Source organism: Lutra lutra, chromosome 10, assembly GCF_902655055.1.
Source record: "Lutra lutra chromosome 10, mLutLut1.2, whole genome shotgun sequence".
In the NCBI taxonomy this organism is placed as follows: Eukaryota; Metazoa; Chordata; class Mammalia; order Carnivora; family Mustelidae; genus Lutra; species Lutra lutra.
Window position 1 is genome coordinate 71,869,258 of NC_062287.1, and position 12,960 is coordinate 71,882,217.

Consider the following 12,960-nt stretch of genomic DNA (forward strand, 5'->3'; position numbering starts at 1 on the left):
TCCGACACATTATATTCTTTTTCAGATCCACCCTCACCCCTAACTAGATTTTAAGGCAAATTCTGATATTATTTCATCTGTAAATATTTTTAGATCTCTCTAAACAATAAACAGTTTTATTTTAAAATAAGTACAACACCATTATCACTCCTAAAATAATTAACAATTACTTATTGGTTGTTTGAATAAAGATCCAAGCAACTTCCAACACTGAATTTGAATGATGTCTTTTTAAGTATATTTTAATTTAAGAGCCTAACTCCAGGCCTGTCACCTGGTTTTGTAAATAAACTTTCATCAGAAGGAAGCCCCACTCATTTATTAACTATTGTTGCTTTTTGCCTTTGATTTTGCATTTGTGACAGAGATTACAGTTAACCCTTGAATAACACCCTTGAACTGTGCAGGTCCACTCATTTTTTTCAATATAGTACTATAAATATATTTTCTCTTATGACCTTAATAACATCTTCTTTTCTCTATCTCACTTTAAGAATATACTATGTAAGGGGCACCTGGGTGGATCAGTCTTTAAGTCTCTGCCTGCTTCTCCCTCTCCCATTTGCCTTGCTTGTATTCCCTCTCTCGCTGTGTCTCTGTCAAATAAATAAATAAAATCTTAAAAAAAAATATATATATATATATATACACTATGTAATACATATTAATATATAAAATACATGTTAATCGCTATGTGTTATCAATAAGGCTTCTGGTCAACAGCAGGCTACTAGTTGAGTTTTTGGGGAGTCAAAGTTATTTGCAGGTTTTGACCACATGGGGGGGCAGGGCAAAAAGGCACTGCTAACCCCCCCCCCCCACTGTTATTCAAGTGTCAACTGTATTATGACCTGCAAAGCCTTAACTACTTCCACCTGGTCCTCTTTACAGAAAAAGTTTTATTTTTATCTGTACATTCTTCCTCTCTTTTTTATCCTTGCCATTTGTTGAAAAAAACCAGGTTTTTTGTTCTAAGAATTTTCTATATCCTGGATTTAACTGATTGCATTCCTCTAGTGTCATTTAGGATGTCCCTTTATCTCCTACACTTCCGTAAAGTAGTAGTTAGATCTAGACGCTTGATCTGATTCAGGTTTAGTTATCTGGCAAGAATACTTAAATAAAGGTAAAATCGCATACTACTTCCTATTACATCAAATAAAGAGAGACACTGGTTTCTCTCTCTTTCTAATTATTTCTAATATTTAAGATAATCAGTTTGTTTGGGTCCAGTCAGTCTAAACTACCCGTTATGAAGTTCCAGAAAAGTTAATCACTTAATGGCTTTAAGCAAGCACTGATAATACTTAAATCAATGGTTTTCAACCAAGAGTGATTTTGCCCCCAGTGGATATCTGGCAAGGTCTGGAGGCACTATTGGTTGGTAACTAGGGGACAGTATTGGCAAACAGTGGGCAGAAGACACAGATGCTGCCAAACATCCTACAATGCACAGTCTCCCACAGCAAAGAATGATCTGGCCCAAAATATCAATAGTGCCAAGACTGAGAAACCCTGGCCTAAATCTATTATTTCAGTAGGGGTTACAAAATTGTGATATTCTATCATTTCTTGATCATCTATTAGCTGGAATTTTTCTATTAACTTTCTCACATCAATTATTTGGTAACCCTGAATTACAACTGCTAAGGAAAGGCAGGTTAAATGCTTGGTTCTGTTTATTTAAAAATGAGTTAAGAACTCATCTGTTATTGAAGCTGACTGAAATGCCTCTAAGTTTTTTGGCTTCCCTCTGAGAGTGACTTTATCAGGTTGTATGCAGGCTGCACCTTAAACATAAATTTTTAAGATTTTATTATTTACTTGAGAGAATGAGCAAGAGAGAGAGAGCACACAAGCACAGGGAGAGGGAGAAGCAGGCTCCCCTGCTGAGCAGAGAGCCCAATTCTAGGCGAGGCTCCAGCCAGTACCCTGGGATCATGACCTGAGCCACAGACAGACACCTAACCGACTGAGCGTCCCATGCACTCCCAACATAAGTTATTTTTACAAAGAATTTCAAGACCAGGATTTCTGATCACTGTACTACAATAAGTTAACTGAATTAAATCATTAACATTTTGAATTAACGTTTAACCATCTTCCCTTTGAGTGTTTCTTGAATGCTAAGACCTAACAACATTACCTACCTAGACCAATTGCACTATTTGGCAAAATCTCAAGCTTAATGCCATCTGCTTATTGTTTTAATAGCAGAGTGCTGGATGCAGACTATTTGTCTATAACAAAAGTCAACCGCCCTTCACCTTACTCTCTTGAATTTTTAGAGTGTTACATCATTCATAAAAACAAGCAAAAGAACCCCACACATTAAGAAAACATTTATTACTATACAATAAAAAGGAACAAAAAGTGATGTTACTTCTCTAATTAAGCAAAGATCCGTAGTTTTTTTTTTTTTTAAGATTTTATTATTTGATAGAAAGTGAGAGAGAGAATGACAGGAGAGAAGGTCAGAGGGAGAAGCAGACTCCTCGTGGAGCTGGGAGCCCGATGCGGGACCCGATTCCGGGACTCTGGGTTCATGACCTGAGTGGAAGGCAGTTGTTCAACCAACCGAGCCACCCAGGCGCCCGAACCATGGTTCTTTTAAGAGCAAGGTTTTTAGAGCTGACATATATATATTTATTATAAAAGATTTTAGGGGCACCTGGGTGGCTCAGTGGGTTAAAGCTTCTGCCTTTGGCTCAGGTCAAGATCCCAGGGTCTTGGGATCAAGCCCTGCATCTGTCTCTCTTCTTGGCAGAGAGCCTGCTTCTTCCTCTCTCTCTGCCTACTTGTGATCTCTGTCAAATAAATAAATAAAATCTTAAAAAGAAAAAAGATTTATTTGAAAAAGTGAGCGCGCATGCACGAGAGAGAGAGAGAAAGCACGTGCATGAGCGGGCGAGCATGCAAGCAGGGGAGGCACAGAGGGAGAGCGCGCAGCAGACTCCCCTGATGAGCACGAAGCCAGAGGTAGGTAGGGCTTGATCCCCAGACTCTTGGGATCATGACCTGAGCTGAAGGTAGATGCTTAACTGACTGAACCACCAGGTGCCCCAGAACTAACTTATTCATAAAAATTAATGATAATGATGCAATTATTTAATTTTCTCACATAACTGTTCCCTGACACTAATTCACCATAACTGAGAACACAATTTCCCTCCTTCACATGGCCAATATTCTGTTTTAGAGTAATTATGGATTATATTTAGCAAAAGGTTCTAAATACTCATCCATAATGATAATAACTTCAACTGCTTTTCTCTAGCCTTTGGTGGTTCAGAATTACTTCAGATAGCAAATAAAATTTGAGCCTACCTAAAGGTAGCAGATAAAAAAATCTCATACTGCCTCCTCAAATGGGAGGAAAGTATCTAAAGAGAAAAATAAAGGAATAAATGCTATGTTTAAGTACATAGGAAAAAAACATTTTAAGAACAAAATTTGTGGGGACGCCAGGGTGGCTCAATTGGTTGGATGACTGCCTTTGGCTCAGGTCATGATCCTGGAGTCCCAGGATCGAGTCCTGCATTGGGCTCTCAGCTCCACGGGGAGTCTGCTTCTCCCTCTGACCTTCTCCTCGCTCATGCTCTCCCTCACTGCCTCTCTCTCAATAAATAAATAAAAATCTTTAAAACTTAAAAAAAAAAAAAAATTTGTGAAGTCAATGTTTCAAACATATGATTTTAATAAATGATTACTAGAAAACCAAAGTATAATTGCCATTTAAGAGGAAAAAGAAGAACTAGATTAGCAAAATTTTTTCATTCTTCATTTTTATTATAGAACAGATATGTTATTAAATCACTTCTCAAACTGTCCCACAGAATACAATGTTTTAGAGCATATATTCCAGAACAAAAAAAAAGTACCATAGTATCAAATAAATTTGAGAATAGCAATTTACGGTAATAAGAACACAGACCCTGAGGCCAGACTGCCTAGATTCAAATCCCAATTCTACTCCTTATTAGCTAAGTGCCCTAAGGCAAGTCACTTAAGCTCACTCTACTTTGATTTCCCCCTCCGTAAAAAGGGACAGTAACACCTGCCTTCCTAGGCAGTAACCCTACACCTAGGGCTGGTGTAATACATATATAGCACTCAGACTAACACCTAGCATAACAAATGCTGTGTGTTTGTCATTACAGTACTACTGTTATTAAACATAATAGGTTTCTTGACTGCACAACTTTATAGAGATACTTTAATATGCTAATGTGCTATCACTCGGCAAAATATTATTCTGTACTGTATGAAAAATATCTGGAGCTTATTCAATTTTTTTCCCTTCATTTAGGTAGATACTTGATAGTCTCATGGAACATACTACTTACAACATAATTAAAATAGGTGAAAGGCCAGATAAATTATACTACCACAGGGATATTAGATACAAGGCTCAAAAGGAATTCCTTTACCCCTAAGGATCAATAAGGTTTTGAACATATGCGAGACTTTTGGAGGTTAAAGGCTGGGGCCCACAGCAGCAAGGGTAGATCAGTTAGGTAAAGAGAAGGAAATAATGTGAAGCTGTAGACTCTGAAACTCTGGAGAAGAATGGGGAAAGTATGAGAAGAGGAAAAATGGGAGTTGTTTTATTGGTATCAAGGAAACTTATAAGACCATGATTAATATGTCAAAAACATAGTACTTTGCATAAATGACAGAGCATAAACTGGCTGCTGCTTTTCTCCTGGAATAGTGAGTGGCAAACAATCTTCTAAGTACCCAGGTAGATATGTTAAAATTACAGCAGAGTTACTTTGTGATTTCTTCTGATCTGTGTCTCTGAAATAACCTCCTTTTATTCATACTGCAAAAACTGAGGTAGCTCATTATCTCATATATGTCATTGTTCCCCACGCTATTCTCTAGCCAATTCTGATGTTGCAGCTGTGTCCACAGTAACTCACCATCATAACTCAGTAAAACTTACCGTTTAAAATCAAAAAGAGGTAAAGAAACTTTGCCCAAAGCTTCTGGCCCCTTTCTCTGCTTATTAGAATCAGGGGAACTTCCACTGCTCTGATTTAAAATTCCAAAAAGAGTAAGGTGAAGAAGTGATTCTAATGGCAATTGTGATATCTGGATGGGAAAAATGATTCTAAGGGGGGAAAAATGTATTAATAGAAAAGACAAATTAGATCAAATACGAAATTTAACCATTTAATGAGACTGACAATTTTAGGCATTTCATTTGACTTATAAAAAAAAATCTTTAATCCTGAGTAACTTTTACTTAAGCAGCAAGTTTGGCCAATATCTACTATAAAAAGTCTTAAATAAATTTCATTAAAATTTCAAATATGTAGTAGGTCTTAAAAAATTTCTTAGTGCATTTTCTCAAGACTTGATACCGTCAACTTCTAGGGAAAATAATAGTCATTTTTATCGCCTTTAGGAAAAACTAGATGATTGAGTATTTCTGATTCGGATATACATATATGTAAAATATATTTTATACATAAATATAGATACACACACACACACACACACACATAAGAGCAGACATGTATGTTTACCTTTTTAAATTTTTTAAGTCTGAAAGGATACATTGGGTCAAAGTGGTCACTCTGAGGAGTCATAAGATGGTTAAGTGTTGGAAATAAAATGATACCGTTTTTACCCATACATATTTTTGTATTATTATTTTCAAAGATGTGTTATTTTTATAATTTAAAAAAGTAAAAATAGGAAAACACTTAATAAATGCAGAATAAAAAGTTCTGCAATTATATACCTCCCTAAATAGTGAAAGCATCCCCTTAGTTTAAAAACAGTATTGTAAAAATATTAACAATGCAAAGTATCTTGTACATGGATTTAATTTTCTAATGTTAACAAGAACTAGGCTTCATATATACAATATTACAGAATAAATACTAAACTAAGCAATGTTATGAAAACTGTATTTCTATGGTATGTGTGTACAATATATGTAAATTTATAGTTTTCGCTTGACAAAAGTCTAAGAACAATTAATGGCATGTTCTGTAATTTAACAATATGCACATTTTTCAGAACAGTATTTCAGATTTTTAATGAGAATTTGTCTCTTCTATAGTATATCTAGGAGAGATCTTAAGATACAAGAATTTAGCGGACTTTAATGGAAATTGTGATAAAAATGAAAAGTAGGATGCATACATGGAAAAAAGAGGGCATAATGAAAAAATAAAAAGCCAAAACTTTCACTTACAGTTCATCCCATTTAATAAGATAGAAGAAATTCTTATAAGTGCCAACCTTCTTTGACTGAATAGGTTTAAAAAGATCCTTTCCATTGTGAGACAGGGAACATATCAAGTAGTATTTTTCATAACTGAGAAAAGAAAGATTTTTTTAACTTGATAATACAAATTTGTTAACTGATACAAATGCATATCATTAGCCATTTTTCTCTAAAAGCGATGATTATCTGAAATTATGTGGCCACCATTCATCTGAATTTTTGGAAAACGTCTAAAATTCAACTATTGCAAATGCTACAAAAATAAAGTATAGCAGTGGATTTGGAATACAGAAGAAACGTGTATGCCCAAGTGCAAGTCTAAGGCGGCTACGTTAGAAACCTCCTCACGACTTTGTCATCAGTTATTAGCTTTAGATTTTAGCTGAATGGCACTAAATAATTATTTATTTCTAGGTAAATTCTTAGAAGAGAAAGTAGAAACATTATCTTCCGTCGGTGCTATTTTCTTCGCTAAGTAACTAGAGTCAATTGGGCATACTAATGCATGGGCCTGACTTGCACTGAGCCAGTCTTTCTAATCTATTAGGAGTCTTCCATCCATGGAATACATGCTATTGTATTCTCATTAGACAGCAATGATTTAGCCCCTAATTGCCACAAGTACAGAGCTGGTTGGATACCATCAGGCAATCTTGCAGGCTAGGAGCCTTAGGTTCAATAAAACTGTATTCTCCTAGATTTCTAACTTACTGCTAGGCTTACACATTAACCATTTCGTTCATATATACAATCTATTAATCATTTGGAATATATTTTAAATCTGATCTCACTGGTTCACAAAACACCTCTAGCTAACTACTTGACTACTTTTCTCAACCTCACTTTATTTGTCCCTCTTTTCTTCAGCATTTTACTTTCCTTCCATCTTAATTATCATTGCAGTTTTCTGTACTATTTTCTACCAAGTATCTGTTTTCCTCATTAGTATCCCCAAATTTGTGTGTATATAAGAATCTGTATGGAGGATGTGGAAGGTATTACCCCTGTAACATTTAAAATAATCAAATACCTTCACATGGCAGTAGTACCCATATAAAGGCAAGTCCCAAGAGGGCAGAGATTCTTCTATTGCCTTGTTTACTGTTGAATCCCTAGTATGAAGAACACTGCCCAAAGATGGTATTCAGTAAATATTTACTGAATATTAATATATCACTTTCAAGTAATTACGTATTCTAGTATATAAATCTAAAGCTCAATTTAAGCAGAATGTATGTTCAGTATCTATTCACTAGTCTTTATTTTACTTTATAGCATAAGTTATTATGGAACTATTTCATTTAAAATATTCAATTCAGACTTTTCAGTTTATATTAGTCATTTCATAAGCTGAAGCTGGCAAACTTTGTAGCACTGACAAAAAAATAAAAAAGGCAGGGTCCTGGGGTGGCTCAGTGGGTTAAACCTTCTGCCTTTGGCTCAGGTTATAATCCCAGGCTCCTGGGATAGAGCCCTGCATCTGGCTCTGCTCAGCAGGGAGCCTGCTTCCCTTCCTCTCTCTCTGCCTGCCTCTCGGCCTACTTGTGATCTCTGTCAAATAAATACATAAAATCTTTTAAAAAATAAAATAAAAAAGGAAAAGCCCATATTAAAAATTCAGTAGAAGAGGGGTGCTTGGGTGGCTCAGTGGGTTAAAGTCTCTGCCTTCGGCTCAGATCATGATCCCAGGGTCCTGGGATTGAGCCCCGCATCAGCTCTCTGCTCAGCAGGGAGCCTGTTTCCTCTTCTCTCTCTATGCCTGCCTCTCTGCCTACTTGTGATCTGTCAAATAAATAAAATCTTAAAAAAAAAAAAAATCAGTAGAAAACATATGCTCTTATAGACTTCAAAGCCTAGCAATCAGTAAATTGCCTTTTCTAAAGGAAAGGCTGAAAAATAACAGTCATAAATTGACTAATTTATTAGTATTTGTCTTTATAAACTTACACATATATTTTCCTGCCTTTTTTTGCATGTAGTGCGTGGTATTTTTTATTGCAACAGTTTCAAACATCTCTGTAATTTTTATGAAAACCACAAAGGTATCTGGTAATTCCTGTATCATCCACTTAAATATTAAGAGAACAGTGCATGGCTGACATTTATAGAATTAGAACAGCTTCTGGGTAAAGCTGTACATATTCCATTTTAAACAGTTACTTACTTTGATACCCAATTACTCGAAATTCCATGTGCAGCAAAAATTGTAAACTGAAGCTGCTCTGTTGTTGTCCAAGCCTCCTTGACATTCCTGTTACTTTGGGCACCGTTTGTAGGACTCCTACCACAATTTGCATGGAGTCTGAGAAGATCATAAATTGCTGCAGTTAACTGGTCCATGCTTACTTGAACGGGATTTTCAGAATTCAGTGATCCTAGATTTAAAGAAATTGTTAATATAATTCCCCAAAAAACCAACAATTGTTGCTAAAATTTAAAGAACTTAAAGACATACCTCTAGATGAACTCTCACTAATATCTCCTTCTCCAGATAGTGAAGTCACCTGCATGCACACATATAAATTAGTCAGAAAATTGCCCATATGTACTGAAATTAAAGGTAAAAATTAAATTAAATGCTCTATCAGGAAACCTCCCAAAAGTTCCTGCAGAATAAAACAAAGCAAAAATTTAAAAAAGGGTGAAAACCCCCAAATAAACAAATTATTTTTAGTTATCAAAAAAATCAGAGTAACTGAAAATTAATGCATGATACAGAAACTCAACAAAATCTGCCTCATTCAATCAGTCTAGTAATTAAGATCTGAAACCCAAAAGTGATAAATACACTAATATGATGCTTTATATTCCATTAGTTGCTTTACTATTAGTATAGTAAGAATATCTTTGGGGTGCCTGGGTGGCTCAGTCAGTTAAGCATCTGCCTTTGGTTCTGGTCATGATCCCAGTGTCCTGGGACTGAGCCCCACATTGGGCTCTCTGCTCAGCAGGGATACTGTTTCTCCCTCTCCCTCTGCCTGCCGCTCCCCCTGCTTGTGCTGTCAAATTAAAAAAAAAAAAAAAAAAAAAAAAAATCTTAAAATGGGGCGCCTGGGTGGCACAGCTGGTTGATTGTCTGACTCGGTTTTGGCTCAGGTCATGATCTTCAAGTCACAATGCATCGGGCTCTGCACTCACTGCAGAGTCTGCTTAGGACTATTTCTCCCTCTCCTTCTGTCCCTCCCCTGCCTCTCTCTCCCTCTCTTAAAAAAAAAAAAAAAAAAAAAAAAGAGAGAAGAGAAAAGAGACCCAAATTTCTATATACCCTATAGATAGGCTCTCTGTGAGAATGAATCGATAAAGCTTTCTCTTAGATATGCTGAAAGGCATACCATCAATATAACTTTTCCTTTTGTTAAATTTATTGTGTCTTGGAATCCACCTTCTCTCATCCTTTCATTAGAGCTATGAACAACCTGATGAACAGAGGTAATTAAATCCCCATGGAAATACCATAGGGAGAGCTTTTACTAAAAGCAACAGTATGATATCAAGAAAGGACTCCCAACCTGGTTGTTTCTGAGGCAATAAGTCACTATTAGTGAGGTTTCTGGATATTTTCAAGAGGAAGAGGTTATCGCCAAAGTAGAACTTCTCCCATGGACAGTCATGGACGTTTCCATCCAGAAGGACAAACCCAGGTTCTGAAGCTCAGTATCTACCTTGAACTCTCCAACCAACTTGTTTATGCCACAATTCCTCCTTCACACATTAAAGGTTTATAGTTTGACATCCATGTATTCAGTATCAACCCTCACAAAACCCTTCCAAAGCAGCCCATCTCCTCTCAGGAATTCCCAACTTTACTAAGTAAGTGACCAAATCAACTCAAAAGTGAAAGCCAAGGTTAAAGTGCTAACACATTGTCCAGAAGAAGCAAAAATCTACCAGTTTAAGTGACAGATACTCACTGAAATACATACTTGCATTTAACAAAATGCTAATTACTAAAAAAATACTCACATCAGCACTTTTACTCCTCGGAAGATTAACTGCTCTCTTTAGCTTCTTTACTGCTTCTGTGATGGCAAGAGTCTCTACACCATCTAAAGCGCTACAGATTTTTCTTACAGCTTTAATTACTTGATCTACAGCTCGGTGCTGGTTCTTTAAAAATAAAAAAGTAAAATAAACATAAGTATGTAGAATTTAAAGGATCTGTTTCAGAAAAGATAAAGTCAGAAACTAGACATTTTAGATGTGCTTAAGAACAGATATCCTTTCCTCTTTGTGATGAAAAAGATACAAGATAATCTTTTCAATTATCTATTTTATTTTGAATAGGAAAAACTGGGTCTGATTTTTCACTTTGCAGGAGACAATTATTCATATGCAAATGCCATTAATTTCATCGGAATAATAAATTATTAACAAATTGTTAAGTCATTAAAAAAAAAACTGGAATTATTTTTTATTCTCATTTGGGATTAAGTTCCATATTAAAAACACCAATCCTGCCTGCCAAAAATTTGGTATCAGAAACCAAGTTCTTCAGAGGCTGGCCACATATTAATAACATTGGGCCACAGTTATGAAACATTAAATCAACTTTTAAGCATCGTTTACATCTGTACAACCATCACTTTTTTATGTTTTGTCTCATGAAAAAACTTCCTTGAGGACTATCCCTCCAGCGTATTCAACCACAGTTGATTTCACCATGATTCAAAAGTATACATGTACAAATATATTATAAGATCATTTATCCAATGAGAATATTTAAAACTCCCTCCCCATTCCTCCATCCTCATTTTAAAGTATATACCTTATTAAGAAACATTTTTACATAATGAATGAACTCATCAAACATTTAAACCAACCTTATAGGCCAAGTACTATTAGAATGGGCTGAAACTTAGTACTGTACCATCCCTTAAAAATTTAAACTTTTCCACCCTTGAGGCTTGGCAACCATAAACTAAATGCCCCCTGTACCTTCATGCTTAAATAAAACCACTTCATTCTCTCAAACACCCAATTACCATCCAGTCCTCAGACCTGACAGTCTGTTTTCTAGCTCCCCATTTTGGCTTAGATAACTTTTATTTCTGCTTCTACTCCTACACCTTCATGCAAAAACCTTTCCAGTTTTGAGGCTCACGTCATTCTCCTATACTACTCCCCATCATTTTTTATGTGCCAGTAATCAATTTATTGTCTATCAATTTCAAATCCATCCTTCTTTGCTCTACTTTGTGATACTGAAGCTAGACCTATAAACATTTTTCCTTTGCCAGCTGGCACAATGTTAGGTTTTGTCAATAGAGGGCACCGAAGGGACACTCACACAACAGCATGAAGACACTTCTCATCAGGGTTCTAGTCCTCTATTTTTTACTTCAGCATCAGATCCCAGTGATCCTCAAAGACCAGCTCCAGCTGCTACCTGCTGACCCCCACCCCAGGTCATGGTCTCCCAATCTGACAACTCTATCAAGGTTCTTTGCTATAGGCAACCCATGTGTCCCTGAGATAGCCAAACCCTCTTGGAAGAGGCTGAATTTCCAAAAAATGGCTGAATTTTAGCCTGAGGTTGGAGGGGAGGTTCTATCCTAAGTCCTTAGAATTCCTTCACTATCGATTGTTCCTCAACCTAGAGCTAACAGCTGCTTTATCGCACCTATTATTACTGCTGGACCCCTCAAAGCATGATTGGCAAACTTTTGAACGGCCAGAGAGTAAACGTTTTAGGCTTGGAGGGCCACATCGTCTCTGTCACAACTCAACTCTGCTATTATGGTGTGAAAACAGATATTGACAATACATGAACTAATAAGCTGTGTTCCAATAAAACTTTATTTACAAAAGCAGGCAATAGGCCAGATTTAGCATACAAGCCATAATATGTCAAATCCTTCTTTAGAATCCTCTTTTACTCTTTATAGTAATTAACTATTTTTTATTAATTAATGACTCTCTAGTTTTCCCTGTTCTACTACTATATTTCCTGTCTTCTAACTTGTCCTCTAATGGCCTGATCTGCCTGACAATTGACATGTAGTCATTTCCCCCACTGTACACCCTATTTTTGCTCTGGATATTCCCCTGACTTTCTACCCTATATCCTGTAAGCCTCAGTTATATAAATGTCCACGTGGAAAATTCATAGCATCTTCAACCCCCAAATTATACCCTATCAGAATCTAAACTACAGTATCATACATACTCTGATCACAATCTCCTTTGTTCTCACACATTCACTCTGACTAAACGAAGTCTTTGAGCTCAGATACTATTCTCTGCTTCTTCTACCAGGTAGCTGAATACTTTCAGAGAAAATCTCAGAACTGTACATGACTCAACATTCCCTAATTTCAGCAGGAACTTGCATGTTACTTAACATTCCTTTTACTTGTTCTTGGTCAGTTCTCTTTCCCATTCTTCTTAGAATATGAAGCCAAACCATTATTCCTTGGCTCAAAACATTTGCCACTACCCTAACTTCTCTTTACTAAAATAAATTAATACCTTATCTCTAGAAAATTAAGGCCAGTAGGAATCAAAACTTCTAAAACTTCCTGATCTCCCCTAAAAGCTAAATTAAAATGTACAAAGATTTATATGTGAATCTTTATAGCAGCATAACTCATAACTAAAAACTGTAAACTGACAAAATGTCCATTATTTGGTGGCCAGATAAAAACAAAATATGGTGTATCCGTACAATGAAAGTATTTAGCAATAAAAAAAAATTTAGCCAACTGTGGATACACACT

General features: G+C 36.0%; 1 protein-coding gene across 4 annotated transcripts in view; it reads right to left on the reverse strand.

Annotated features, from left to right (window-relative positions):
• Positions 1–12,960, reverse strand: part of PIK3C2A (phosphatidylinositol-4-phosphate 3-kinase catalytic subunit type 2 alpha) — a 104,475-nt gene that overhangs the window by 37,417 nt on the left and 54,098 nt on the right. For all 4 annotated transcript variants that reach the window (XM_047690447.1, XM_047690444.1, XM_047690445.1 and 1 more), the window contains exons 9-13: positions 10,208–10,351; positions 8,700–8,748; positions 8,409–8,619; positions 6,212–6,334; positions 4,949–5,116 (exon numbers count right to left, since the gene is read on the reverse strand). In XM_047690447.1, coding sequence (XP_047546403.1) covers positions 4,949–5,116; positions 6,212–6,334; positions 8,409–8,619; positions 8,700–8,748; positions 10,208–10,351 — 695 coding nt within the window. The remainder of the gene's footprint in view (positions 1–4,948; positions 5,117–6,211; positions 6,335–8,408; positions 8,620–8,699; positions 8,749–10,207; positions 10,352–12,960) is intronic.